The 26,705-nt window shown below is 44.1% G+C and overlaps 2 protein-coding genes across 2 annotated transcripts in view; both read left to right on the forward strand.

Annotated features, from left to right (window-relative positions):
- Positions 1-3,842, forward strand: part of LOC145417024 (uncharacterized) — a 28,633-nt gene extending 24,791 nt beyond the window's left edge. The window contains exon 2 of the mRNA XM_080285866.1: positions 3,763-3,842. Coding sequence (XP_080141992.1) covers positions 3,763-3,842 — 80 coding nt within the window. The remainder of the gene's footprint in view (positions 1-3,762) is intronic.
- Positions 3,843-11,469: 7,627 nt separating this feature from the next.
- The window catches only part of LOC145416994 (UBX domain-containing protein 7), a 276,989-nt gene continuing 261,753 nt past the window's right edge, over positions 11,470-26,705 (forward strand). The window contains exon 1 of the mRNA XM_080285837.1: positions 11,470-11,578. Coding sequence (XP_080141963.1) covers positions 11,515-11,578 — 64 coding nt within the window. The 5' untranslated portion in view covers positions 11,470-11,514. The remainder of the gene's footprint in view (positions 11,579-26,705) is intronic.

The following is a 26,705-nucleotide window of genomic DNA, read 5'->3' on the forward strand; positions in this document are numbered from 1 at the left end:
CCCCCAATAAAAGAACTTTCTGTGAACGCATAAGGCTAGGGTGCGCGGGCCGGTCAAAACCCTGAGTGTGAGTGTCGCCGTGACCAGGTGACTGTGTCAAGTGTCGCTATCTGCACCCTATCTTATTATAGTAATATTTTGCCTACAGACTCCCAATCTTGTTTATCCCCTTTGTGATCAGTTCAGTGTATATCCTGCCTAAAAGTGACACACAGACAATACCATATATAATTCAAGATATCCCTGTATGAGCATTGTAGTGTGTACTGAGTGTAACTATATTTTGTGGTGCTGAATGTTAACTCTGTGTCCCTGTTCCCCTGTATCTCAAATATCACTCTGTGTTGTATTGTAACGGTTAGAATTAAGGTAATAGATGTGTTAAGGTGTACTGCCTGGTTTTTATGTCCTGTTCCTTTGTTGGTGCTTTACTTCCGGTCTAGAAAGAGGACCCCGCTTCAGTCGCTAGTGTTTTTAGGACGAGAAGTCGCCTTAAAAACACCAGCATAACAGTGTCTTTACAGGATTTAAGGGCAAGGAGCAGTTCATCTATCGTAAACTCTTTGTTATACGGGAAGTCTACGTCTTCTGTGGCAAAGTCTGTTAACTGTAGCTCAGCCGTGTGTTTATGATGCTGGAAACGCTGGTCGTAATTGGCTGAGCTACTTACATGGGAAAAACTCCTGGCGAGGATGTTAGCAACGTCCACGGGCTCGTCATAGATGTTATTATTTACCTGCAGGGTGGTTACAGGGATATATGGGCCTTTATTATTTAATATTCTTATAGTGGACCACACTTTACGTAATGGTGTTGTACGAGTCACCGTGGACACAAAGGACCGCCAGGAGTCACGTTTGGCCCTTCTTATTATTCTCCTCGCCTCAACCTGTGCCTGTTTGTATGCAACAAAATTTTCCTCAGTGGGCTGACTATCAATAATCCTGTTATCTCCTGTTGCGTTTTCTTAATGCTTGTCGGCAATCCAGCGTCCACCAATGTGCTCTATGCTTCGCATGAACTGTAGAAGTCTTGGGAATAGCAGCCTCAGCTGCGTGTAATATGGATTGGGTTATATTTTCGACCTTAACATCTATGGTCTCCCCAGATATATCTAAATTGGCGATCCTTGAGAAGGATCCCCAATCTGCTTTCTTATTAAATTTTGGAAGTGGAGGGTCCGAACTGATGTCGCGTGTATAAGAAAGACAGATGGGTAAATGATCACTTCCCAAGGAATCGTCGTAAGGGTCCCATGAGAAATCTTGATGTATACCAGGGGAGGCCAAAGATAAGTCAATGGCCGAAAAGTTACCAGTACGATCATCTACACGAGTTGCTCTACCATCGTTCAGAAGACAGAGGTTGGACTGTAGTATTAGGTCAGCTACTTGCTCCCCACGACCATCAATCCTCAAGCTACCCCATTGATAGTGATGGGCGTTAAAATCGCCCAACACTAACTTATTCCCAGGCAGATGTTCAGATAGTGAATATAAAGCATCACTATCAATGAGGCCATGTGGAGGACTGTACAGAGAGCAAATAGACAGATACATGTTATTAAATTTTACTCTGCACGCGACCGCTTCCAGAGTAGAATTTAGAAACACTTCCGTTTGTGGGTGTGATTTGTGTGTGTAAATGGCTACTCCGTGACCTTCATATCTTCTATATGAGTGGTAGTGTTTTAACTGTGGAGGATCAGGATGATCCTCCAGGCACATCTCCTGTAAACAAACAACGTCTGGCCTGTGTATTGAGAGCAAGATTGCTATATCTTGTAACTTATTCCCAATACCTCTACAATTCCACTGTAATATAGTGAAAGCGACGGTTTAAGATTTACGCTGGGGGCCAGTGTGCTTTGTATTTTTCTGTCGCCCGCCGGCAGGTGAGCGACTACCGGGGGACCTATCCTGGTGCTTGTTCATGGAAACCTCCATATTGTCGTCAATTACGAGGTTCCCTAACTCCCCCGAGGAAGAGCTAACCTTCCTCTCCCTCACTGGAGTGGGAACTGGAAGAACATGAGGAGGGAGCTGTTTTGTGAGGGTGGTCATGTTACTTTTACTAGACTTGTCGGGCTTCGCTTTAAGCCGTACTGATAGAGAGGCAGCAGCAGCCTGAGAATAGGTTGAAACCTTAGGGATGTCAGTGAGAGAGTTGGAGCAGACTGGAGGCCGAGATGGAGAGGTACTGTGAGTGGCAGGACGGAGGACAAGATCAGTCTGTGTCTCTATAGAGCACATCACAGGACGGGACATTACTGCCGAAGCATAGGACCTATTCGGCGTGGGAGTTGCATGCAACTCCTTCACCTTTTTCCTAGCTTCGTAGTAGGAAATGCCCTCCGTTGCCTTCACTGTACAGACCTCCTTCTCCTCCTTCCACTTGGGACAATCCCTAGAGGAAGTGGAGTGAGCGCCCTTTTAGTGGAAGCAACAGACCGTCTTAGATGTGCAATGTTCCGCATCATGACCTTGGCTTGCACACTTGCCACACACTGGCTGGGAAGCCCGACAAGTCTTGGCACCATGCCCATATTATTGGCATTTCAAACAATCGAAAGGGTTGGGGATGTATGGCCGCACATGAACAATTTCGTAACCGATTTTTACATTGCTAGGCATTGACACTTTACCGAAACTCAAAACAATGGTCGCTGTCTTCGTCCTGACACCATCCGAGAATCTGGTGATAAATTTAGCATCAATGACATCTTGCTGAGCGAGTTCATCTATGATGTCTTCCTCACTCATCACCATGAGATCCCTGCAAGTGATAACCCCCTTGCAGGAATTCATAGAAGTTGGGATCTTGGCTTCGACATCATAGCAGTGAAACTTGCGCAACTTCAACAAGTCCTTTACTTGAGATGAGGTACAAGTCTTAATGAGGTCTCCGTTTCCAAGTTTTTTTTACTTGTTCCACCTCCCCAGCACAGCCATCAATGACCTTCTTGATCATGAAGGGATTGAGACTGCTTAAGGGGAGTGGAACCTAGAACAGTGATGATTACAATTCTGCATTATGTACAGGGACGTCACGAGGCAAACGAGTCTGGGGCCGTTCTGTCTGGGAGCTGTCAGTCCGTGCAGTAGTCGGGGGTCAGTCAGGACTACCTCCCCCCCTGAGGGGGGGGGAGGCAGCAGAGGCGTCCTCCATAGTAACCCCCCCCCCTAACGGGGGAAGTGGGAAGAAGGAGAAAAGACGATCAAGGGACAAACAACCGGGGACCACACACCTAAGTCTGAGGTTGCCCTCTCAAACCACTCCAGGGAGGCCCGACCGTGTTTATTCACGCCCCAGAGCGATCAGTGGGGGGAACCCTCCGTGAGCAATAAGCAAAGGTAGACTCAGTTTATTAGAACAGACACCTACTGTTCAAAACTAACAGGGAGGGGAGGTATTTGAGATCTAGCTAATCCTACACGTCACCAGAAGGGTGAAAAAAAAAAAAAAAACTAATGCCGGTGAGGCAACCCTGAAAACTAGAGGAGAGAGCAGATGAAAACACGTCCACACCCTCTGCGACCATGCATCAAAGTCCAATAGCAGAGAGTATACATTGGCAATATAATTTTTTCACACTGTACACATCAGACTGATGTCAGTACTGAATATAGAGGTAAATATACCAAGTTACTATATTAGATTCCTTTATTTGCATTTGATGTATACACACTATTGTACTACCGTATAACAGTGCAGAAATGTAACTACACTATAATTTCTCAGCTATATCACTTCTTCCGCCAGTGACTCCTGATGTGTTGGTAACTGAAATAACAACAAACAAGGAAACCATCACAGCATTCACAATGTCAACACAATCTTAACACACCAGTACAGACCTTCCCACTCCCACACAACCTTCCCCACACGAACACAACCTTCACCACACCAACACAACCTTCATCACACCAACACAACCTTCATCACACCAACACAACCTTCATCACACTAACACAACCTTCACCACGCCAACACAACCTTCACAACACCAACACAACCTTCATCACACTAACACAACCTTCATCACACCAAACAACCTTCATCACACCAAACAACCTTCATCACACCAAATAACCTTCATCACACCAAACAACCTTCATCACACTAACACAACCTTCACCACGTCAACACAACCTTCATCACACCAACATATCCTTCATCACACTGACACAACCTTCACCACACCAACACAACCTTCATCACACTAACACAACCTTCATCACACCAACACAATCTTCACCACACCAACACAACCTTATCACACCAGTACAGACCTTATACCATTTGTACAACCTTCAATAAAATAACATGTGAGCCACCAGAACAATCATATCGCACTCACCATTTGGCAAAAGAATCTTTTTTCAGTGCTTCTATGTGCACAGGCTTTTCAGTTCCCAGCAGTCGTGACTTCATATTGTCCATATAGTGGTCTGGTCTGAAGTGCACAGAGCAAATCCTTGCATTTTTGAGGTTGTTTGGGTCGGCACGGCGACAAGCTCTGATCCACAGGTCACTGTGCTGTTTTTCTCTAGGAAAACGAGAAATATCTTATAGTTGATCCTTTTGTCTTTTTGAGGGTGTTACAGCACCCACGCACTGAACAGTTACTTGGCATTGCTGGAGTGGGTAGCTACAATAGAACTTAGTCTACTGTGTTTGCTGCTGCTTATGGTACGGGAAACAGACTGAGAAAGAGAGAATGTGAGGTGAGGGCAGGGTGAGGTCTTTCCTGTCGAGTGGGCGATGTGATGTCACTGGGGAAGGATTGACAGCCCTAAGCTGCGCACTGGCTGACCTGTTCTATATGGATCTTGCTCACTCCACACCTTTCACGAATCACATTATATCGTATCCTATCCACCCTCTGTACTCCACATACATTCCTCAGCAGTCCCATCTCCACTGCTCTTACTCTTGACTTTTCATTTTCATGCCACACCATAGTCTCACACCCATATGTTAGAGTTGGCACTAACACTCCCTCATGTAAGCCTCGTGCAGCTGCAACCCTCAAGCCTCTGTTTCTTATCAAGGCCTTCATTGCACCAGCTACTTTTCTTCCTTGTGTCACTCTACTTTCAACACCTTTTCACATCCTCTCTTTTCTATCACTGTACCTAAGTATTTGAACTCTCTCACCAGTTCCAGTTTCTCTCCATTCACTGTGACATCACACTGGGAGTCACCTTCCCTCTCAATAACCATCACTTTACTCTTCTCTACATTTATTCTCAAGGCACGACGCTCACAGACATCAGCAAAACTCTGCACTAGCCTACCAAGTTCTTCAGAGAAATTACCAATATGCCGGGAATCGAACCCGGGACTCTCAGGTGAGAGCCAGGCAGCATACCACTACACCACGACCAGGTAAAAGTTACCTCACGTTGTCACAATCTTGTAACCAACGTCCCTCCGCCCCCACTGTGGGCATCAAGAGGATGAGTTAACCCCCTGGCACTCGGGCAAGTAGACTTGCCGTAAGTGTTTGGGATAGATTAAAAGCATCTACTTGCCCGAGTGCCAGGGGGTTAACTCATCCTCTTGATGCCCACAGTGGGGGCGGAGGGACGTTGGTTACAAGATTGTGACAACGTGAGTTAACTTATACCTGGTCGTGGTGTAGTGGTATGCTGCCTTGCTCTGACCTGAGAGTCCCGGGTTCGATTCCCGGCATATTGGTAATTTCTCTGATGATTTTTCCTGTGAAAAAAATACAGGTTCTCTCTTCATACCAAGTTCTTGTTCGGTACTTGCAAGCAGTACTGCATCATCAGCATACAATAGATTGGAGATACTCCATCTATCACCATTCATTACCAACGCCATCCCTTTTTCCATTACTCGTGTTATTACGTCTCTCATCACCCATCCATATATATATTGAACAACCATGAGGACATCACACAACCTTGTCGCACGCCCACACCGATCGTGAACCATTCACTTAGGTGGCCATTAACCCTTATACATGCTTCACTACCATCATAAAAACTCTTGACAGCACCTAGCAGCTTACCATCTACATCATACATGCGCAAAACTTTCCGGAATCCCTCTCTGTCTACTTTGTCGTATGCTTTTTCCAGATCCATGAATGCCATAAACGCCTTATGGTATTTCTCACAAGCCTTCTCTGCTATGTCTTACTGCCAATACTTGATCCACACATCCTCTGCCACTCCCAAAGCCACCCTGTTCATCACTCACTAGGACTTCTGATATCTCTCTTACTTTCTTTGTAATAATCCTTCCATATACCATCCCTACCACACTCAATAAACTTGTGCCACGATAATTCTTGCACTCACTTCGCTCACCTTTATTTTCCTACAGGGGTACAATCACAGCCTTTTTTCCACTATGCTAGCACAGTTTCACTCATCCATGCCTTCTAACATATCTCCAACAAGCACTTCATTCCAGTCTCTCACTACACTTAATCATCTCTGCATACACCTCATCAACACCAGCTGCTTTCCCATTTTGTAGCTGCTTCATAGCACTCTTCACCTCTGCGAGTGTCACGTCTCCCGGTACTGCATTCCTTCTCTGCACACCCCCAAAACCAATCATGTTCACAGCTGCTCTGCTCTCTCTATTCCCATTCATCAGGCTTTCAAAATATTCTTTCCATCTGGTCCTTACTTCATCTGCATAGGTTAGTAACCTACCACCTGCATCCTTCACAGTATTACATTTCTTTCTGCTTTTACTTCTACATTTCCGCACTTCATTCCAGAATAACTTTCTATTTTCAGAGTAGTTTGCATTCATTTTTCTTCCCAGATCATCATTTATCTCCTTCTTCTTCCTCTTCAATAATCTCTTTACTTGCTTCTTGCTCTCGATATACTCAGTTCTTATCTCAACTGAACCCCTATCCTGTAACCACTTAACCACTTCTTCCTCTTTTCCTCTACCGCTCTCTTAACTTCCTCATCCCACCATGCCGTACCCTTCTTTTCTGTTGTTACTCTTGTCACACCACACACTGCTTTAACATTCCTAACTAAGCAGTCTCTATATGCATTCCACAGGCTGTCCAGATCCAATTCATTCCAGTTCACTGATTCTAACTCGTCCTCTACTTTGGTCCTGTAATCATCTGCCACTTCTTTGATCCTCAGCTTCTCAGTTTTCAGTCTTTCACCCTAACTGTTCTTCTCTCTCTTGATCCACCTCACTCCTCGCAGCTTGATCTTGCATACCACAATCATATGATCTGACAGACCTCCACATCGTCCTCGTATCAGCAACCATTCCCATCATCGACCTCTCTACCAGCACGTATTCAATCAGGTTTCTTTCAACACGATCCCCATTTCCTCTATACCATGTATATTTATGTGCATCTTTGTGTTTGAAATACGAATTACAAATGCACAACCTCCTCTCCTGACACATATCCTTTAGTCGATTCCCATTATCATTTTCTCCTGGTATTTCATAACAACCCAATATGTCATCCTCAGGACCAGTGTCTACTCCTTCCTTTCATATCTGTAATGCTAGGTGTTTAAGGCTCGACTTCCCGTTTCTAAAACACCTAACACGTAGCGGGGTTCTCTTTCGAGACCGGGACTTAGGACAAATAAGAGAAAGGTAGGGCACAAAAACTCCAGGCAATAACCTTACACATGTAGTACTCAGTCAGACAAGGGACAACAGCAGATGTTACAGACACAATATTTGGTTAATCACAAACACTTATACCTAGATAATTAGTATCTCACAGGATACTATGGGAGAATACACTTAAAATAACACTTGAGGCGGAGTATGCAGCATTAGTACAGTCCAAGGTCTCTGAGCGCGTGGAGGAGTTTAAGATGAGCCCCTAATACGCGGCCAATGGACAGCCGACCCCCCACGGGTGGCGAGGTTCGTTCGCGGTCTGAGTACCCGTAGGAAAATATTAGCCAAAATCAGAGATTAACCCTAAAACATTATACTTGGTATGGCGGATAGTACTTACATTCAGCTTTCTCCAGAGACAGGTGTTGAGCCTTCGTGGACTACCCAAGGACTTGTGGAGACTTGCAAAGTTGGGTAACCAAATCTTCACTTTCACACCTCCAGCAACCCGGTTTCCCCTCTACCACAGCCTCATTCTGTCACAGTAAACTTTATACTACAACATACAGGTAGTTTGGAATCCGTATTTGTACAATAAGCACTGAAAATAAGGCTAAAATCAACGAAGCGTACGGCCGACATGCAGCGCGGCGGTGGTCTTCCCGTCACTCAACAAACATTTCCATTTTCACAGCTAAAAACACGTATACTACATTATTTTCAATCATATTACTTCCCAAAAGATCACCGCAGCACGCTTTTTATTCTGCCTTACGTCCGTCACTTTATTCTCGTTCCTGTCGGTCGCTCACACTGACTCGGAAGAGCTAGAACTCGCCATAATGTCACTTTGAAAGCCTGCGGTACACTGACGCTAAACAGGGGCAAACCGTGCGAAAAAAAGCTAGTGTGACAACTGGGGAAACAAACGTTTCCTTTTAGCATAAACTGCTTGTGAGAGGAGAGCGCAGAGTTACAGTTCTGAGCAATCAGAGCGCTGCCATGTATCACAGCCAGGCTGGCCGGGCCGTGGTGGGGGGGGAGGGGGGAAAAATGCGATACTTGGCAACAACGGAGGTCAGTAGTACAAAGGTAAAGTATATTAATTGTAGCTAAAGGGTGGTGGTACTGATAGACAATACCAGCTGGAACATCCTTGCCCGCGTTTATTCAAAATTAACTCGAATCGCAAACGCGACGATCAGCCATTATGTCCTTTTTGGCGAGCGTCGCAAACGTGACGCCCCGCGTTTTAGGGGTAGGGGAGGGTGTAAGGCACTGGGGTCTAATTGTGATTACGCTAGTATGAGGCAGAGTTTACTGGTTGCATGTTCACTTCACTATTTTCTGGGAGCAAGAGACTTTTGATTAATTATTAATACAAACTCCAAGGTTGCGCATTTCTCTTATTGTGATATGATGGGTATTGTGTATTGGTCTTATTCACTATTAGTTTGGCTCTATACTAACTATTCACTGTTCCACCTTGTCACTGTTAGACCATCATCATTCCAATTTCACTTAAAACACTTGGTCTGGTACTATGAGTGCACTTTATCGCCTCGCCACTGTTATACTATACTAGGGGCGCAGTCACTGTCTCATGGGTCACTGGGCGGCGGGTGCGGCGGGGAGACAAGCTGGCTCTACTTCTGCCGGAGCAGGGGCACCGCCAGGGGAGGCCATGCCGAGAGGTCACGGGATGACGTGCAGGGGCGTCTTCTCTCGTCCGGCGCTGCAGGTGGCGAAGGGGCCCGTACTTTCTGGGCTGGGAACAGGAGTGTGGCCCTCAGGACCGGGGCCGAACAAATGCCTGAACCTCTCATTCAGGTTCCTGCCGGAGGTAGAGGTCTTCCGCCGTCAGGGTGTAGGGAGGTCCCGCCCGGGCGTTCTGGGGAGGGCCTGGGGTTCCCGAGGGCTGCAGCCCCCAGAGCTAGGTGGCACCATCAGGGAGGGGCTGCGGCATCGGTCTGCATCAGGGTCCTTCAGGTGGGTCTTCTCCAGGGCTAGCCGCAGGGAGCAGAGACCGGGGTAGGATATAGTGCCTCTCCAGTAGTCCTCTACGTCCTCTGCGTCGGGGGTCAGGGAACTCATCTCACACTGAGGCAGTGGGGTCACTCTCTGCTTCTTCCGGCCTTGGGACCTGGCTACTGGCCGTGGCTAACTAAAGGCACGACCACAAGGCGCCGAGGCCTGGCTACTGGCCATGGCCTGAGAGGGTGAATGACTACCAGCGAACCCAGGGACACCTTCGGAGTGGCTACCGGCCATCTGACGAAGACGGGAGCGGCTACAGGCTGACCCCTGCAGGAGGGGTGTGGAGCAGCTACAGGCCGACTCGAGGACAACACCTTCGGAGTGGCTACCGGCCGTCTGACGAAGGAGGGAGCGGCCACAGGCCGACTCCTGCAGGGGGGGTGTGGAGCAGTTAAAGGCCTTCTCCGGAAGGACACCTTCTGACGAAGGCAAGAACGACTACAGGCCGTCTCCTTGTTACCCTCAGGTCGGCTACTGGCCGATTCCTTAGTGAGGGGCGGGCAGCTACCAGCCGTCCCAAGAGGGAAGACGCCTTCGGAGAGGCTACTGGCTGACTCCTGAAGAAGGAGGGAGTGGCTACAGGCCGACTCCTTCGGGGCGCTGGCAGGAGCTGGACAGACAGCTCCACCCCGAGATTGGTTGGTGGAAACTCGCCCAGGAGGTAGTGCAGGATTCCTGCTATGGTGACGGCGGGAGGGCTCCGAGTCATAGGGGCGTACGGCCCTGGCTGACTTGGGCCATTGTCACACCGAGTCTCGGTGCGCCACTGCTGCTCCTCCGTGGGGTCCTTGTGGGGGGTGTCTAGGAGTTCACGGGGGCTCTATATGCTGGATTCCTGGTGGAGGTGGTTGGGCGTTCCAAGGAACACTATGCTGTATTTCAATATCCCCCATCACGATCACTATATAGCTCTTAGGCATTTCTCCCACTACTTCACCCAGCTCATCCCAAAACCTGTCTTTCTCTCTCTCACTCCTGTCCTTACACGGTGCATACGCTACAGTGACTGCCACTTTCACCTTCTCAAACTTGAACTTGACATACACCTCGAGCTGACACATTTGTAGTCTCTCATTCCACTCTCCCACACCTCATTCATCAACAAAGCAACTCCTTCCTTACATCTTCCTCTCCCATTCAATCCCGATCTTACACATTTCACACCCTCCCACTCCTCCACTTTGCACCCTTTCATCTTCGTTTCACACAATGCCGTCACAGCATATCTTGCACTCTTGAACACAGATCACCACTTCCACCCTCTTGCTCTCCTCATTCACACCTCTCACATTCCACATGGCCACGCGAGTCTGCCCATTTGTTGGGGCCCTGGGCAGGTATTGGGCCCTCCGAGGTTCCCTGAAACGACTGCCATGATTTAGTGATTTTGGATAGGGGAATCTGGGGGACACTTAATCCTGCCAGAAACCCAGGTTATATGGTTACCACCCAGCGCAGTAAATGCTTTCCTGGGTACAGGAAACCATTTGGCTTGTCACTCAGTGTAGAGCTCATATGGCTCTACTGTACATGCAGTGAGTGGATGATGGGCACCCCCACCTACCACTTGTGCGTGTGTATATATATATATATATATATATATATATATATATATATATATATATATTTATATGTACTGCATGTAGAGTAGAAATTAGAAATAAACAATGAGTAGCTTAAGCATTATTTCGATGTGGAGAAAAAAATTGCTGTACGATAGTTTTAGTAAATAAGTTAATTTGAACTCTGGTGTACGATAGTTTTGGTGTGTGGGCCGAGCATCGGTGCTGCTGTGGTGTTTGTGCAATTGTAAACAAGCGTCGAGGCGGGACAGGTCAGACGGACGGGCACAGACAGGGGGCAGGCTCAGCGGGCAGGATGAAGCCCACAAAATCTGCCAGGTCTACTAAATCTCTCGTAGATGAATTTTGTAACATCACAGGTCAGTAAGTGCGTGTCACCTACATTTTTCTTTTCAGACCAAGTTAAGTTTTTAATGATAAGTATGTTTTATTCGACCATTACCCCTTACTGTTGCCACATTGTTTATATTCTTGTTAATATCAATACACACCTCATTCTGTTCCAGTAGTACAAATTTGCAACGCCACCCTTATCATTGTCCCATCAGCTAACTCTCCGCGAACGGTTAGTGGATCATGTATGGGGATCATGATAAACTTTTACTTTAGTACAGGAATAGATTTTTAGGTGCCCGGTATGTGTGTGTGAGTATATATATATATATATATATATATATATATATATATATATATTTATATATATATATATATATATATAAAGGTTAATGTACACTTTATTTGAAGCAGTGAAAGCATCTTACCAAATCAGTTCTTTTTCTGTAATCTGTTGTATTTTTCTTATTGTTTCTGGTGTGGTAGATAAACGTTTCATGCAAAATCTGTTTCCCTGTTGTTTTTAGCTTTGCTCCAGTGTGTCAGCATGTTTGACTAGTCATTGTAATGGCAGAAGGGACTGCCCTAACCTAAGTACAGTATTAGCCTAACTGCACCTAATAATTTAATCTAGTCCTAAACTGACCTAACCTAGCATCCAGTTAGGAAATGAAAACCACCTTTGAGTACGGTACGTTAAGACAATCGTAGGTATCGCTTAAGGAACATGGTGATAAAAATGGAAAGTTTTCAACAGGGAGAGGTAATTTACTACCCTGAAAATAGATAAATACAGAAAACAAACTGGAGAAATATGAATTGAATTGGTAAGGTCCTTTTACTTCTTCAAGTAAAGCATACGTTTACCCTTTTTTACATTGTTCATTGTGTTTTGAAAGGTACTGTAGTGACCTTCAGTTCAGTCAGATGGCACATTTTTGCAGTGTCCCACTGTGACCACCACCACACAAAATATGCATCACACTAGCCATTAAAAAATAAAAAAAATCAGAAAAAAGAAAACAGTTGCCACCACCATTAACCTCGAAGCAAATACAGCAGATCGGGGGGGGAAAAAAAAAGCATTGCATCTTGATCAGAGTTCAGGCATCTGCTTCAGTTATTGTGGCCCCATAGTAATAACTGGCCTTACTGAAATTCTCAGTTATTCCAGGGGATACATTCACCCTACCGTAAACTTACATGATTGTTGGTGAGTGGTTCACTAGCCATCTGATAGGTAATTATGGTTGCCTTGCTTGCCATCCACTCATTAACAAAACGATCACGTTGGAGAGGTGACTGGCCAGCAAAGCAATGCGTATATGGACAAGTTTGAGAGGAGCGAGAGAGTGCTGTTGATTGGAGACATGAATGGCAAAGTTGGGAATGTACGAGTGGTTGGTCAATGGGGTGTGCCAGCTGACGTAGATGGGAATGGAAGTGCTTTGGTGGATATCTGTGCTTGTAAGGGGTTGGCAATAGCCAACACCTACTTTCGACATAAGATGATCCATAGGTATACATGGAGAGTAATGAGGAGGATGGATGGTGAACTTGTTGAACGAAAGGCAATGATAGACTACGTGTGTGTGGATGAGCGAATGAGAAGACAAGTGTTGGATGCAAGAGGGTGGGGGAATGGAGTCTCAGACCATCACTTAGTGATGGCCAAGTTAAAGCTATAAAGAAAATGGTTAAGGAGACGAAGGGGAAGACAGGAGGAAGCAGCTCCTGTGAGAAGAGTGGAGAAATAGCAAGATACCTTTAGTGAGAAAATGATAGAGTATAAGAGCATAGTGGAAGAAGTTTGGGAAGGTATGAGCTAGAGCAGATGGAAGGGGTGGAAGACGTATGTAAGATATTCACGTAAGAGATAGGCACAGCGTGTGAGGCAGTTTGTGGAGTGAGGAGGAGATGCAAGGGATAGCATGGTGGAATGATGAGGTGAAACAAGCTGTGGAATAAAAGAAGAAGGCATATAGTGAATGGTTAGCGAGTAGAGGTAGGGGAGAAGATGAGAGAGAGAATCTATCTATCTATCTATTGCCAGACGTCTCAATCCCGTTTGGGGTGGCCACAAACAAATCGCCTCCGAGTCGCCCTGTCCCCCGCCATTTCACTGCCCTGCTTCCAACTCACACCCCCGTCTCTCATATACCTCTCCATCTCATCCTCGGCCTCCCCTTCCCTCTTCCCCCCTCCACCTCACTCACATACACTCTCTTCGTCAGTCTTTCACCCTCCATCCTCTCCACATGACCAAACCACCTCAGTGTGTTCCTCATAACGCTTCCTATCACATCCACATCCACACCACAATGCTACTTTATATCCTCATTCGTCAGCCTGTCTCTCCATGTGACTCCACAGGCTCCTCTTAAATAACTCATTTCCACTGCTCTCACTCTTGACTTGTGTCCTTCCAACAACGTCCAAGCTTCACTTCTATACGTTAGAGTTGGTATCACAATACTGTCATGTAGTAACTTTTTCACTTCCATGCTCACTTCCCTGTTTCTTATCACCGCTTTCAAAGAACCTGCAACCTTTCTTCCCTGCTGTACCCTTTCAAGCACTTCACCCTCCAAACCTCCATCCTTACTCATCACACTACGCAAGTACTTAAACGTACTCACATTTTCCAATTCCTCACCATCCAACCTCGCTGTACATTCACTGACTTCACCTCTCTCAAAGACCATCACTTTACTCTTCCCTACATTCACCTTTAGATTCCGTTACTTACACACTCTCCCAAACCCATCCACCAAGCCTTGCAGCTCCCCTTCGTCTTCACTCAACAACACAGTATCATCTGCAAACAACAATACAGGGAGTTTCCAAACACTATCCTCTCTCACCAGGGCCACTTCAACATCCACTACCCTACTTTGTACCTCTTTTATTACCCCATCCATGTACAGATTGAACAACCATGGAGACTTGACACATCCCTGTTTCAACCCAACTTTCAAAGAGAAAAATTCACTTAGTTCACCATCCACATGCACTGCAGCCTTCGCACCATCGTACATACTCATCACAGCATTCAACAACTTCCCATCTACTCCATATATCTTAACACTTTCCACAATCCTTGTCTATCCACCCTGTCATATGCTTTCTCCAAATCCATGAAAGCTGCATGCAACTTCTTTCCCTTCTCTAGAAACTTTTCCACTAATAGATCTAAGAATGAATATCTGATCTACACAACCTCTTCCCTTCCTAAAGCGTCGTTGTTCTTCTCCAACAAATTTCTCTGTTCTTTCTCTAACTCTGTCAGTAAGAGTCTAGGTGTTGACCTGAATTATTTCTTATATATTGAGATTACTCCAAAAAAGCTAGAAGCGGTCAGGACTCAGGCCGGGGCGGCCATACTGTACACACGGTCTGTGTTTTCGTGCGTCGGTTGGTGGTGGGCTGGTGAAGTCACTATTTTTCCCCCATGCTCTGGCCTCAGTGTGAGCCACATCATTCCCCTGCCCCCCACATCATTTCCCTGGAAGTCCCTGATAGACTGCTTGAGGATGACAAGTGTTAAGTGAAATATACAAAGTGAACATCTTTAGTTTGTAAGATCGTAGATAATAAGGTGCATAAAGTGTACAGTGCAGTTTTTGAAAAGTGTTTAAAATTAAGTTGTCTCAACAAAGTACCTTCTAAATGCTAAAAAATTAGAGAAGAGGTCTGCATTAATGTTAATATATATTCAAGACACCAAGCATTAATCACATGGTGAGCGGTTGGTATGTTAGCGCGTCGGTTGGTGGCAGGCTGGCGGCATCATGATTGTGCCCCGTGCTGTCTCAGGCAACTCACATCATTTCCCCGGAAGTCCCGGATATACTGCACGAGGGTGACGATTGATAAGTGAAATGCAGACAAAGTGAACATCTTTAGTTTGTAAGATTGTAAAAAGTAAGATGTACAGTGAGTCCTTGATATACGAAAGGGATAGGAACCCAAAAAAAACTTTCGTAATTTGAAATTTCGTATATCGGAATGATTTTCCCCATTGAAATACAGTAATCCCGCATTTTTTGCAGATTTTTTTTCTACGGTTTTGCCCTCTCGCGGATTTTCTTAGCATTAGTAAGTTCAACTAAAATATCCTTGAATATATAGAAAACAAAAAATTTTAAATTCTCGCCGCTTCCAATTGTAGCGCGGTAAACTCACGCCACCCTCTGTCCCTTTCCCGTGGCCCCTCTGCCAGTGTTACCATATCTAGCCTAATTTTATTCTTTTAGCATAATTTTTGATCAAATTTTCGAGTCTGGAATATTTTTTAGCATATTAGAAGTTTTAGCATAATTTAGAATGGAATGGAATATTTTTGGAATAATTTTATAAAAGCTACAAATCAGAGAGAGAGAGAGAGAGACGAATAAGGTAAGAAGATGTAAGGTTTGAATAGTTGGTTACTTTCAGTTTGGGCTTGGTTGGGTTGGATTAGGTTAGGTTAGGTTCGGTTCGGTTAGGTTAGGTTAGGTTAGGTTAGGATAAGTTTGAGCTTTGTATTTTACCCATGAAACCTAGGTTTTTCCGATGGATTTTGGTATGATTCATTCGATTTTCAGCTTCATTTCAGTTCGAAATGACCATTTTCTGTGTTTCCCCCCCTCCCTATAACCCCCAATTCCCCAAAGATCCCCCATTATTGCAGGGGGATGAGGGGGGTCATATCTCAAAATCTGGTTATTTCCGACGGAAATGATGCTCAAAATCAAATAAATCACATCAAAATCCATCAGAAAAACATAAATTTTGTGGGAAAAAGCAGTGTGGGCAGAAAACCGATATTTACCCTCTTACTGTATGTAGGTTCATTTTAATATTTTCATAGTAAACAGTACATAATTAATATGTAGCATGAATATGTATAGAATTTTATCATTTAGCTTCGAGTTAGCATAATTCATTTTTTACTTGGAACAAATTTGCTCAATCTAACATAATTTTTTCATTGCCCTAGCATAATTTCGTTGTTTGGATATGGCAACACTGCTCTCTGCCCCGCATTCCTCAGTCCACGCCTGACTGCCTTACATGCCTGGTGTACTTGTAACCGCGCTATGATACGAGCCTCTTGCCTCCCACTTGCTTTCCACATGGCCCCAGGACGTAAGCCAGCCTCACCAAAGGCTAATAATACAATTAGTAAGAACTCCAAAGTGTCAAAACAATCAAGAAAAGTTATGACCTTAGCAGAGAAAATTGTGTTACTGGACAAGCTAAGAAGCAACCGTGCGAGTGTTTGCTATCACCAGTTACTGCATCTTTTTATTTTGTACTGTTTTGTGAATAAATGTGTAGATAATTGTGTATTACAGTACGGTGTTTACATTTTTCCTTTATAATGGAGTATGTGCTTTCAATTTTGTAAGAAGGTATTTCGGGATGAGTATGGAGGTTTCGGGACAATTCGTGGTCACAACAAACACAAGACATTTCGCCTTCATTAATGAAGATAGCTATGGGTGACGCTAGAATATAATTCAAAGGCGACTACAGCGAGGAAGAAACAAGTTAATTATTGACTAAAGGTGCAACTAATAAATAATATCCAGAGCCTACGCTACTGAACTTAGGCTTTGCTGGATCCCCCTGAAATATAGTTATTGAAGTATTGATTAATTAATAATAAGTATATTTATAAAAGTACTGATTAGTATATTTATAGAATGGCGGGGAATCATCCAGGGTGTGAATTGTTCTGAAGGGGAATCGTCCATGCTTTGACGGAGAATTGTCTGACAGTGAATTGTCTCGCAGTCAGTATGGACATGGACTGTGTGATGGGCAGCATGGTGGACACAAGTGCAAGATTCAATTGTTAATAGAGTATTCGCGGATTTGACTTCACGGGGGTTACAAGAACGTAACTACCGCGAAATATGCGGGATTACTGTATGCACATAAATGGGGGGATGTGTCCCAGGACCCCCTCGGACCCCCACCTAAACTTCACCCCCCCCTATGAAGAAGTAAGCAATACCTGTATACAATTGTAGAGAAGGAGGTGGCCATATTCTTGTACATCTCCTTTTTCTTCGTCACAGTTCCAATGATGGAAACAGCAAGGCCTAAAGCACGTCCAATCTCCGAGACTCCCTGACCCTCCTCATGGGGTATTATAATTTCCAATTTCCTTTTCAGAATTAGAGCACGGTGCTGCTGCTTTGCAGCGGGCTCCCTCATTGCTGGAGATGATGCAGGGTGCTTAGGAGGCGTGGCGACACAATACGAAAAGGTGAAGGGCCGTGAAAATATCCTCACATACAGTGAGGCTGTGAGGAGAGCAGGGACGTGGACTCAACTGAGAAGCGCGCGAAAATTTGTTTACCAGAGAGGGTTTTCTCTCGGCAAGCGAGTGCGGCGCTATGCACTGCGCCCATTCTGAATTTTTCATACAGTATTCCATTAACCCCTTCATAGTTGCCGGCCTTGAACAACACTTCACTGTTTCGGTGTGAATGACGTTGAGTTAGGCCATTATACAAAACTGCGAACAATTACAGGAAGGGAACGAAGGTCACTGGTGTGTGTACATGACCCTACTCTACCATTCCATCAGTCAGGCGTTCTCTTCACTCCACGCTGATGTTTACATGCTTCTGTTACATGCGCCCTAGTTTTGAGTAAGTTTCTTTCAGCAAGAGAATATAATTTACCACTCTCAAAATAGTCAGAAAAATATAGAAGACAAACTAGAGGAATATGAACTGAATTGGTATGGTCTTTAGGCTGTATGCTTACACGAAAGATTATGGGTTTTACAATTTTAAGAGACGATATGGAACAAAAATATTTGCTAATCAGAAAAAAATTACTGTTTCGTCCAACATGTTCTCGTAGGTTGGCATTCTGTTCCACATTCTTCGTTCGGTATCACTCTTCCCAATATACAGTATTTCGGACTGACTGAGCACAGTTATTTCTGCTCCTTAGAGTTAGTGTACATTTACTGCTCATTCTTTTGTTTGTTCTTATGTGTATGAGTGAGAGAGGACTGATACAAACAATAATGTATTCCATTATCGCTTTCATAGCTGCTGGCCCTGAACAATGCCTTACTGTACTGGTGTCAATGACATTGAGTTAGGGTGAGCTAAAAAAAAAAACTGCAAGCAATTATGGGAAGGGAATGAGGATCACTGGTGTGTGTACACGACCCTACTCTACCATCTCAAGCAGCCTGGCGTTCACAGTTCACTTCGTCCCAGATGTATTCTGCCGATGTATACATGCTGATGTAACACACATCCTAATTTTATTAATTCTTACACGAATCATAGCAAATCACAGGATGGATTTAGGGGGAAAAATAATAATAATTAAAAAAAAAGCTAGGTGTGCCAGACGAGTCTTTTCCTATATGTAAGAAAAAGAAATTGATTTTAGAACTTTGAAAAAATGGTCCCAAGGCCGACAATGGGAGCACGCAAATATCTGAACCCACAGCCATTGAGAGGGCTAAACATACTTTTTACTTTAAGCAGTAAAAGCACCTTACCAAATCAGTTCTTCCTGATAGTCTTATATTTTTCAGATTATTTCTGGGTTGGTAAATACAGTAAACGTTTCTTATTAAATCTGTTTCCCCGTCATTTTTAGCTGTTCTGGTGTGACAACTCTTGTTTATTTCGTTAACATAATGGCGGAAAGGACTGTTCTTCCCTAAGTGTTTAACTAAACCTGGCCTAACCGAGCTTATCTGTACCTAATAATTTTAAACTAACCAAACCTCCAGTTGGGAAATTGGGAAACAATATCTACCTTTGAGAACGTTGAGTTTCTTCCACTGCACTGGAAACGATCGTAGGGGAAAGTGACGATAATAACGGGGAGGAAATTTTTCAGCAAGAAATAGTGTAGTAATTTGCCAAACTGAAAGTTGTCAGAAAATTACAAAAACAAGCTGGAGGATTATGCATTGAATTAGTAAGGTCTTTCTGCTGCTTCAAGTGTACAATGAAAGACACAAGTATCTTCCCAAAGTCTGACGAATATAGCATGAAAAAATCGAACCATTTGAACATGCACTAGTAGAAACAGGGTTTTCATTGTATTTTGCCTGGTGTAAATTTTCTTCAGACTGAACTAGGAAGATAGTTGTGACTTTCATTGTACATTTACCAGTTCCGGTAAATAAATAAATCTAACTACTGTATTTCCAATTTTCTCTTGAGAGTGAGAGGACGATGTTGTTTCTTCTTTGCACCTGGTTCCCCGGATGCTGGAGATGATGCAGGGCACTGGGGAGGCATGGTGAAAATACAAAAAGATGAAGAACAGCAAAAAACAGCGTAACTTACAGCGAAGCTGAGAGGAGAGGACGGACATGACTCAACTGGGAAGCACGCGAAAATATGTTTACCAGAGAAGGGTTAGTTCATTTTCTCGCTGCAAGCGAGCGCAGTGCTGTGCAGTGCGCCCATTTTGAATTTTTCGTATTTCCTCTCGTATTGTTTTTCGTGCCATCGAGACAAGATACTTCGTATTGTGGAATTTGTCCTACATTTATTGCTTTTGTACCATCGGAAATTCGTACTTCAAGTTTTTGTATTTCAAGGACTCACTATATAATGTTCACTACACGGCACGTAAGTTACAAGCTACACCTTCAATTCCTGTCCACGATTCAGCTCCTGTCGGTGAAGATGGTCAGGAGGATGATTCACTGTTCCTTGACAATGACCCTGAAGATAATGGGTAATGATTTTGAAGGATTTGCTCAAAAGGATCCTTCACCAGTTGCTGAATAATGATAAACACTTGGCAAGGTCGGGGGGGGGGGGTAGAGTAGGGTGAGCCATGTGAGTCGGAATGGTTACGTGAGAAAATGTTTTTTTAATACTTATGAGTTTTATTGTCCAAGATTTGCTTAAATTTTACTGTGTTATGCAATAAATTATTTATAGTGGCATTTGAGAAAAGTTAAGAGGCAAATGGGATATTGCCACAAGTTAGAAGGAGCTGATGGGGTGAAGCAGGATGGTGGCCATGACACTTTTAACGTATGAAAATATCTTCTTGTGCATGTTACATGTGGCCTTTGTCAAGTGTAAACCTTGCTAAAATTATAGTGTTATGCAGTAAATTATTTACGGTATAGTGACATTTGAGAAAAGTTAAGAGGGAAATGGGATATTGCCCCGAGTTTGAAGGAACTGGTGGGGTGAAGCAGGATTGTGGCCATAATACTTTTCATGTATGAAAATAGCAGGGGAAAGTCCATATGTTGCTTTTATTAGAGTTTTGTTTTTTTCAGGATGGCTTGGGCCCCAATCAGTCCGTTCTAGTGAGGTTTTACCGTATTATCCCAATTATATATCCCTCTTCACCTGATTTGCCACCTTAAATATCATATTTTTCCTTTCCACTCAATTTAGGTTATGAAGTAAAAGTTTCTGTGACTCAGACTTTGCCTCTTTTCTAGCCCTACACTTGGCAGCCAAGTATTCCTGTTTGTTACCACCCTTCTTCCATTCCTGGAAAAGCCTACTTTTCTTCTTAACTGCAGCTTCTACACCCTCATCTGACCACCAAATTACTTTATGTCTTGTTGGGCTTCTTGTCCGGTACGGCCTGTGGACCCTTCAAAGAAACGTCGTCTGTGGCACTTTGGAGCTGCAGATTGGGAGGCCCTCAGGCAGTACTTCTTTGATTTTCCCAGGAATGATTATTGCTTCCATGGTCGGGAACCATCTGAGTGTGCCTTGCGCATTACGGAGGATATTCTTTCAGGCATGGAAGCATACATTCCTTTCTTATATCCTTTGACTAATGCAAGAAAGCCTTGGTTTAATCACGCTTGTTCTAATGCTGTCCACAACAAGGAGAGGGCCTATAAAAGGTACCGGAGCCAACCCACCCCTGAATCACATCTTTTATACGTTTCTGCCTGGAATCGTGCTAAGTCTGTTCTTCGCTTTGCTAAAAATAATTTCATCTGTAATAAATGTTCTCAACTCTCCAACTCGAATTCTTCCCGCTCCTTCTGGCACCTTGCCAAAAACCTTTCTAACAACTTTACCTCATCATCCTTCCCTCTTCTTTTCTACTCTGATGGTTCTGTAGCTATTTCTTCTACTGATAAAGCAGATCTCGTCACTCAGACTTTCTCCTCCAATTCCACCTTAGACGATTCTGGTGCTGTTCCTCCATCACTTCCCCCCTCTGACTTCCTCATGGCTGATATTAAAGTTTCTTCAGCTGATGTATTTTCTGCCATCACTGGCCTCAATGCTAACAAGGCACATGGTCCTGATGGGGTCCCTCCTGTTGTCCACAAGAACTGCGCTTCTGTGCATACACCCTGCCTAGACAAACTCTTTCGCCTTTGCCTATCAACTTGTACCTTTCCTTCTTGCTGGAAGTTTGCTCTCATTCAACCAGTCTCAAAGAAGGGTGGCCATTCCCAACCCTCTAACTATCGTCCAATTGCTTTAACATCCTGTATCTCAAAAGTTTTTGAGTCAAATCTTTTATCCATCTATCTATCTATCTATAGCCCGACGCGCTAATCCCACAAAGGGTGGCTGCAGACAAAATGCCTCCAAGTTGCTCTGTCACCCACCATTTGACTACCATCCCCCCAACTCACCCCCTCCTCCCTCATATACCTCTCAAGTCCATCCCTACACCTCATCCTCGGTCTACCCCTCCCTCTCCCTCCCACCGCCTCACCTACATACACTCTCTTAGTCAGTCTTTCATTCTCCATTCTCTCCACATGTCCAGACCACCTCAGTGTATTTCTCCTAATCTTCTCAGCCACATCCACCCCACAATGTTCCTTTATTTCTTAATTCGTCAACCTGTCCCTCTATGTCACTCCACATGCTCCTCTCAAGTAACTCATTTCCACTGCTCTCACTCTTGACTTGTTCCCCTCTTGCAAGGTCCATGCCTCGCTTCCATACATCAGGGTAGGGATCACAATACTATCATGCAGTGACTTCTTAACTTCCATACTCACCTCCCTATTCCTCATCACTGCTTTCAGTGAACCAACAACCTTCCTTCCCTGCTGTACCCTTTCACGCACTTCTTCCCCCAAAGTTCCATCCTTACTCATCAGACTACCCAAGTACTTGAATGCACTCACATTCCCCATATCCTCACCATCCATCCTCACTGTACATTCTGTGACTTCATTCCTCTCAAACACCAAAACTTTACTTTTGTTTACATTAACTTTCAGCTTCCTCCTCCTACACACTGTCCCAAATTCATTCACCAAACCTTGCAACTCCTATTCATCTTCACGCAACAATACTGTATCATCAGCAAACAGCAACACAGGAATCTTCCAAATCTCACCCTCATTCATTAGAGCCACCCCCACATCCACTGCCCTACCTTGCACCTCCTTTACAACCCCATCCATGTACAGTACCCTCGCATCCAGCACGGTAATATTGTCATGCATGGGTCACGTGCTGGACCAAAAACGTGTTGGACTAACAATAGAGCTTATGGGGAAAAATGAATTATGCCAGCAACCCTAGGAAAAGTCACCCTAAATACCTACCATATACCTATACATATATTGGTACTATTGTAATTATAATAAATGGTACTGTGCTATGAATGATAACTAACCTTTTAGGATAGTGTTGGTGGGCTTGCTGGGAATGGAAGGTGGTATCCAAGGTTGTAGGTAGTCCTACTGGGTCCCCGGAGGATGGCTGCTGGCGTCACTAGCGGGTAATGGCTGTTGCTCCTCCTCAACCTCCCTCATAAATCCTTCGAAATCACACTCAGAATTACTATCTTTGTCCACAGCCATGGAAGGTCCTGCTTCTGCCTGTCCTAGCACTGTAATCCTCGGCAAAGTGAATGCTTCTCACACTGTTGCCAGAGCCCCGTCTCGTGCCTGTGGAAAGTGATCGCTATCGCTGACTCGGTATAGAATAAGCAGAAGCAACTTTGTTTATAAACTGGTACGCACGCCGATGAGAAGGGTATCAAAACGATCGATATTTATTCTAAAATATTAATATGTATTCAGTGTCAGGCTAAATGTTCAATGCTGTTGTACGATACATTCTCTGTCGAGTCGCCTGGGTTTTGGTCACACTGTTTTGCCCGTATCCTCGGCAGGAATCCATCCAGATGAATTCCAAATGCCCGTGGTTTCGTCGGCAATTTTACCACGTTACCGTTCCGATTTACCATTGTATCCTCGGCAAACCTGGTATGAAGTGCCGTGTGATAGCCTTTGGCTGCAGGATCTTGTCTTAGTTTTTTATTATGATCACGTTGGCTTCATTCATGTCGTAGGCCTTTGCAGTGTCAACTTTCCTCTCCCCTTTCTTCTTCCTCTCGATGCTTTCTAGCTTGGTGGCCTGAGGGAGGTGCCGACGCTTCTTGGGGTTCTCAGAAGGCTTCCTAGGCATCGTGAGCAGGGTAAAATGCAGTAACAAGGGCAGAAAATGCAGCAAGAAAAAAGCACCTTCCAATGCAATTATGGGACTGAGTGGCGCTGTGGCGGGAGAAATTTAAACAAAACATCACGTGACACCAGAAGCGTTTTTAATTGGGCGGCATCACGATCACGTCACGATAGCAGGCGGGGAAGGCTACTTGATCAGAAGTTTTCATTGGCTATCATCATCATGGGAATGTCCAATATGACCGTGTTGGACCGGGGGTGATCGTGCTAGAGTTGAACTTTGTGGATTTCGCCCACTTCTCGGAGCTCTGTGCGCGTTATGCTAACACACTCGTGTTGCAGTAATTAAATCGTATTGAATTATACTAATTATTTGCTCTTCATGCTGGACCCGAATCGTGCTGGACTAACGCGTGTTGGACGCGAGGGTACTGTATATATTAAACAGCCATGGAGACATCACACAACCCTGTTTCAGTCTCACATTGAGATCAAAGAACTCACTCAGCTCACCATCCACTTGCACCGTAGCCCTAGTTCCCTCGTACATACTCTTCACAGCACTCAACAATTTCCCCTCCACTCCATATATTCTTAATACCTTCCACATACCTTGCCTATCTATTCTGTCATAAGCTTTCTCCAAGTCCATGAAGGCAGCATACACTTTCTTTCCCTTCTCTAGATACTTCTCCACTAAACATCTTAGAACAAATATCTGATCTACACACCCTTATCCCTTCCTAAATCCCCCTTGTTCTTCTCCAACTAGCTCCTCTGTCATATGCCTAACCTTGTCAATGAGTATTCTACCATATACGGTGAATAAAACCCACACTTGTAGACGAAGAATATAATTACCAAACAGTTTCGGTGGACACTGCCACCATCTTCAGTGGTCAAGATAGTGAGAGGGAATGACATATTGACTATACAAGAGTTCCTTTTTATGCGTGTGTGTGTGTGGACGGGGGGGTAATGGTGGGGTGGGGTAGATTGTAAGCGGGGATAAACCCCAGGGGGGACATTACCGGGCAGGTCAGGTGTAATTCCTATCTGACCCTACCTGTGTCTTAGCAGGAAGGGACATTTCCACTAGGGACCTCATTATTGGATCTAGCTTGTACATACCTTCACTAAGGTTGAAATTCTCGTATTTCTGGATACACATGGCTTCAATAATCTTTCGTTTCCGAAAGTCATGACTTCTATACAATAGATGGCTACCTTGCCAGTCAATTCTGTGGTTGGCTTCACAAACATGGTTAAATATTGCATTATTTAAATTACATGTTCTTATGGCATACTTGTGTTCCTTAATCCGTGTTTCCAAACTACGACCTGTTTCTCCTATGTAAACTAGTTCACAATCTTTGCAAGGAATTTTATATATGCCTGCTTCTGAATATGTTGTACATTTGTTCTTTACTAACATTGCTCTGATGGTGGAGGTATACCTAAATGCTATATTTACATCACTACTGTAACCTATTAACTTTAACATATTCAAGTCTGCAACATAAGGCAAAGTGAGGAAACGTTTCTTTTCTGTGGTGGGTTCTTTAGGTACGTAGTAAGATCGCCTAGCGCGGAGGTATGCTTGTTTAATGAACCATTTGGGATACCTTAAGTTTTGGAAGATTTCCCAAATGAGATTGTTTTCTTCTTGTATATGTTCTGGACTGCATATTCTAAGGGCTCTAAGGAACATTGATGAGATAACAGACAATTTTGTGGCAGAATGATGATACGAAAAATAATGAATGAACAGGTTACAACTGGTTGGTTTCCTATACACCTTAAAGCTAAGTGAATGATTTTGCTTCATCACCAGCACATCAAGAAAGGGAAGAACACCCCCGTTCTCCCACTCAACTTTAAATTTAATGGACGGAGCAAGATTATTTAGGTGTGTGAAAAACTCGTCAAAATTATCAAGTGCTGAAGGCCAAAATGAAAATATGTCATCAACATAACGAAACCAAATGAGTTGAGGGGGAGAAACTCGTGGCAGTAGTTCCGTTTCATAATACTCCATATATAAATTGCTTAAAATGGGTGACAATGGAGAACCCATACCCATACCAAAACGTTGCATGTAGAAGTTGTTGTTAAATGAAAAAGCATTCGAAGTCACACATAATTTTACAAGTTCTATGAAACTGTCAGCTGGCATACCTAAGTCAATATCACATTCTGGCAATTTGTTAGCTAGAAATTCCAAAACATCATTAATGGGAACTTTGGTAAACAATGAATCAACATCGAAGCTAACCATTTTACCGGAGAAAAAGTCAAGTGGTTTAATTTTCTCTATAAAATCCGAAGAGTTCTTTACGTGTGCTGGGGATATTGTACCTACTACAGGGGCTAATTTATTGGCAAGAAACTGAGATAACTTATACGTAAAACACCCACACTGTGAAATTATGGGACGCAGTGGAATATTAGCTTTATGGGTCTTTGGTAATCCGTATATATATGGTAATTTAGGGTTGATCTGAATGAACTTATTGATATCTACATTAGGCACATTTTTCAACACTTCTTTCACTTTCTTGTTAAATGCTGATGCAAGTCTCTTCAGAGGGGTTTATCCCCGCTTACAATCTACCCCACCCCACCTTTACCCCCCCTTCCACACACACACACGCATAAAAAGGAACTCTTGTATAGTCAATATGTCATTCCCTCTCACTATCTTGACCACTGAAGATGGTGGCAGTGTCCACCGAAACTGTTTG

The sequence above is a fragment of the Coenobita brevimanus genome, chromosome 108 (genome assembly GCF_032717465.1).
Source record: "Coenobita brevimanus isolate Jiangsu-jjx chromosome 108, ASM3271746v2, whole genome shotgun sequence".
Lineage (NCBI taxonomy): Eukaryota > Metazoa > Arthropoda > Malacostraca > Decapoda > Coenobitidae > Coenobita > Coenobita brevimanus.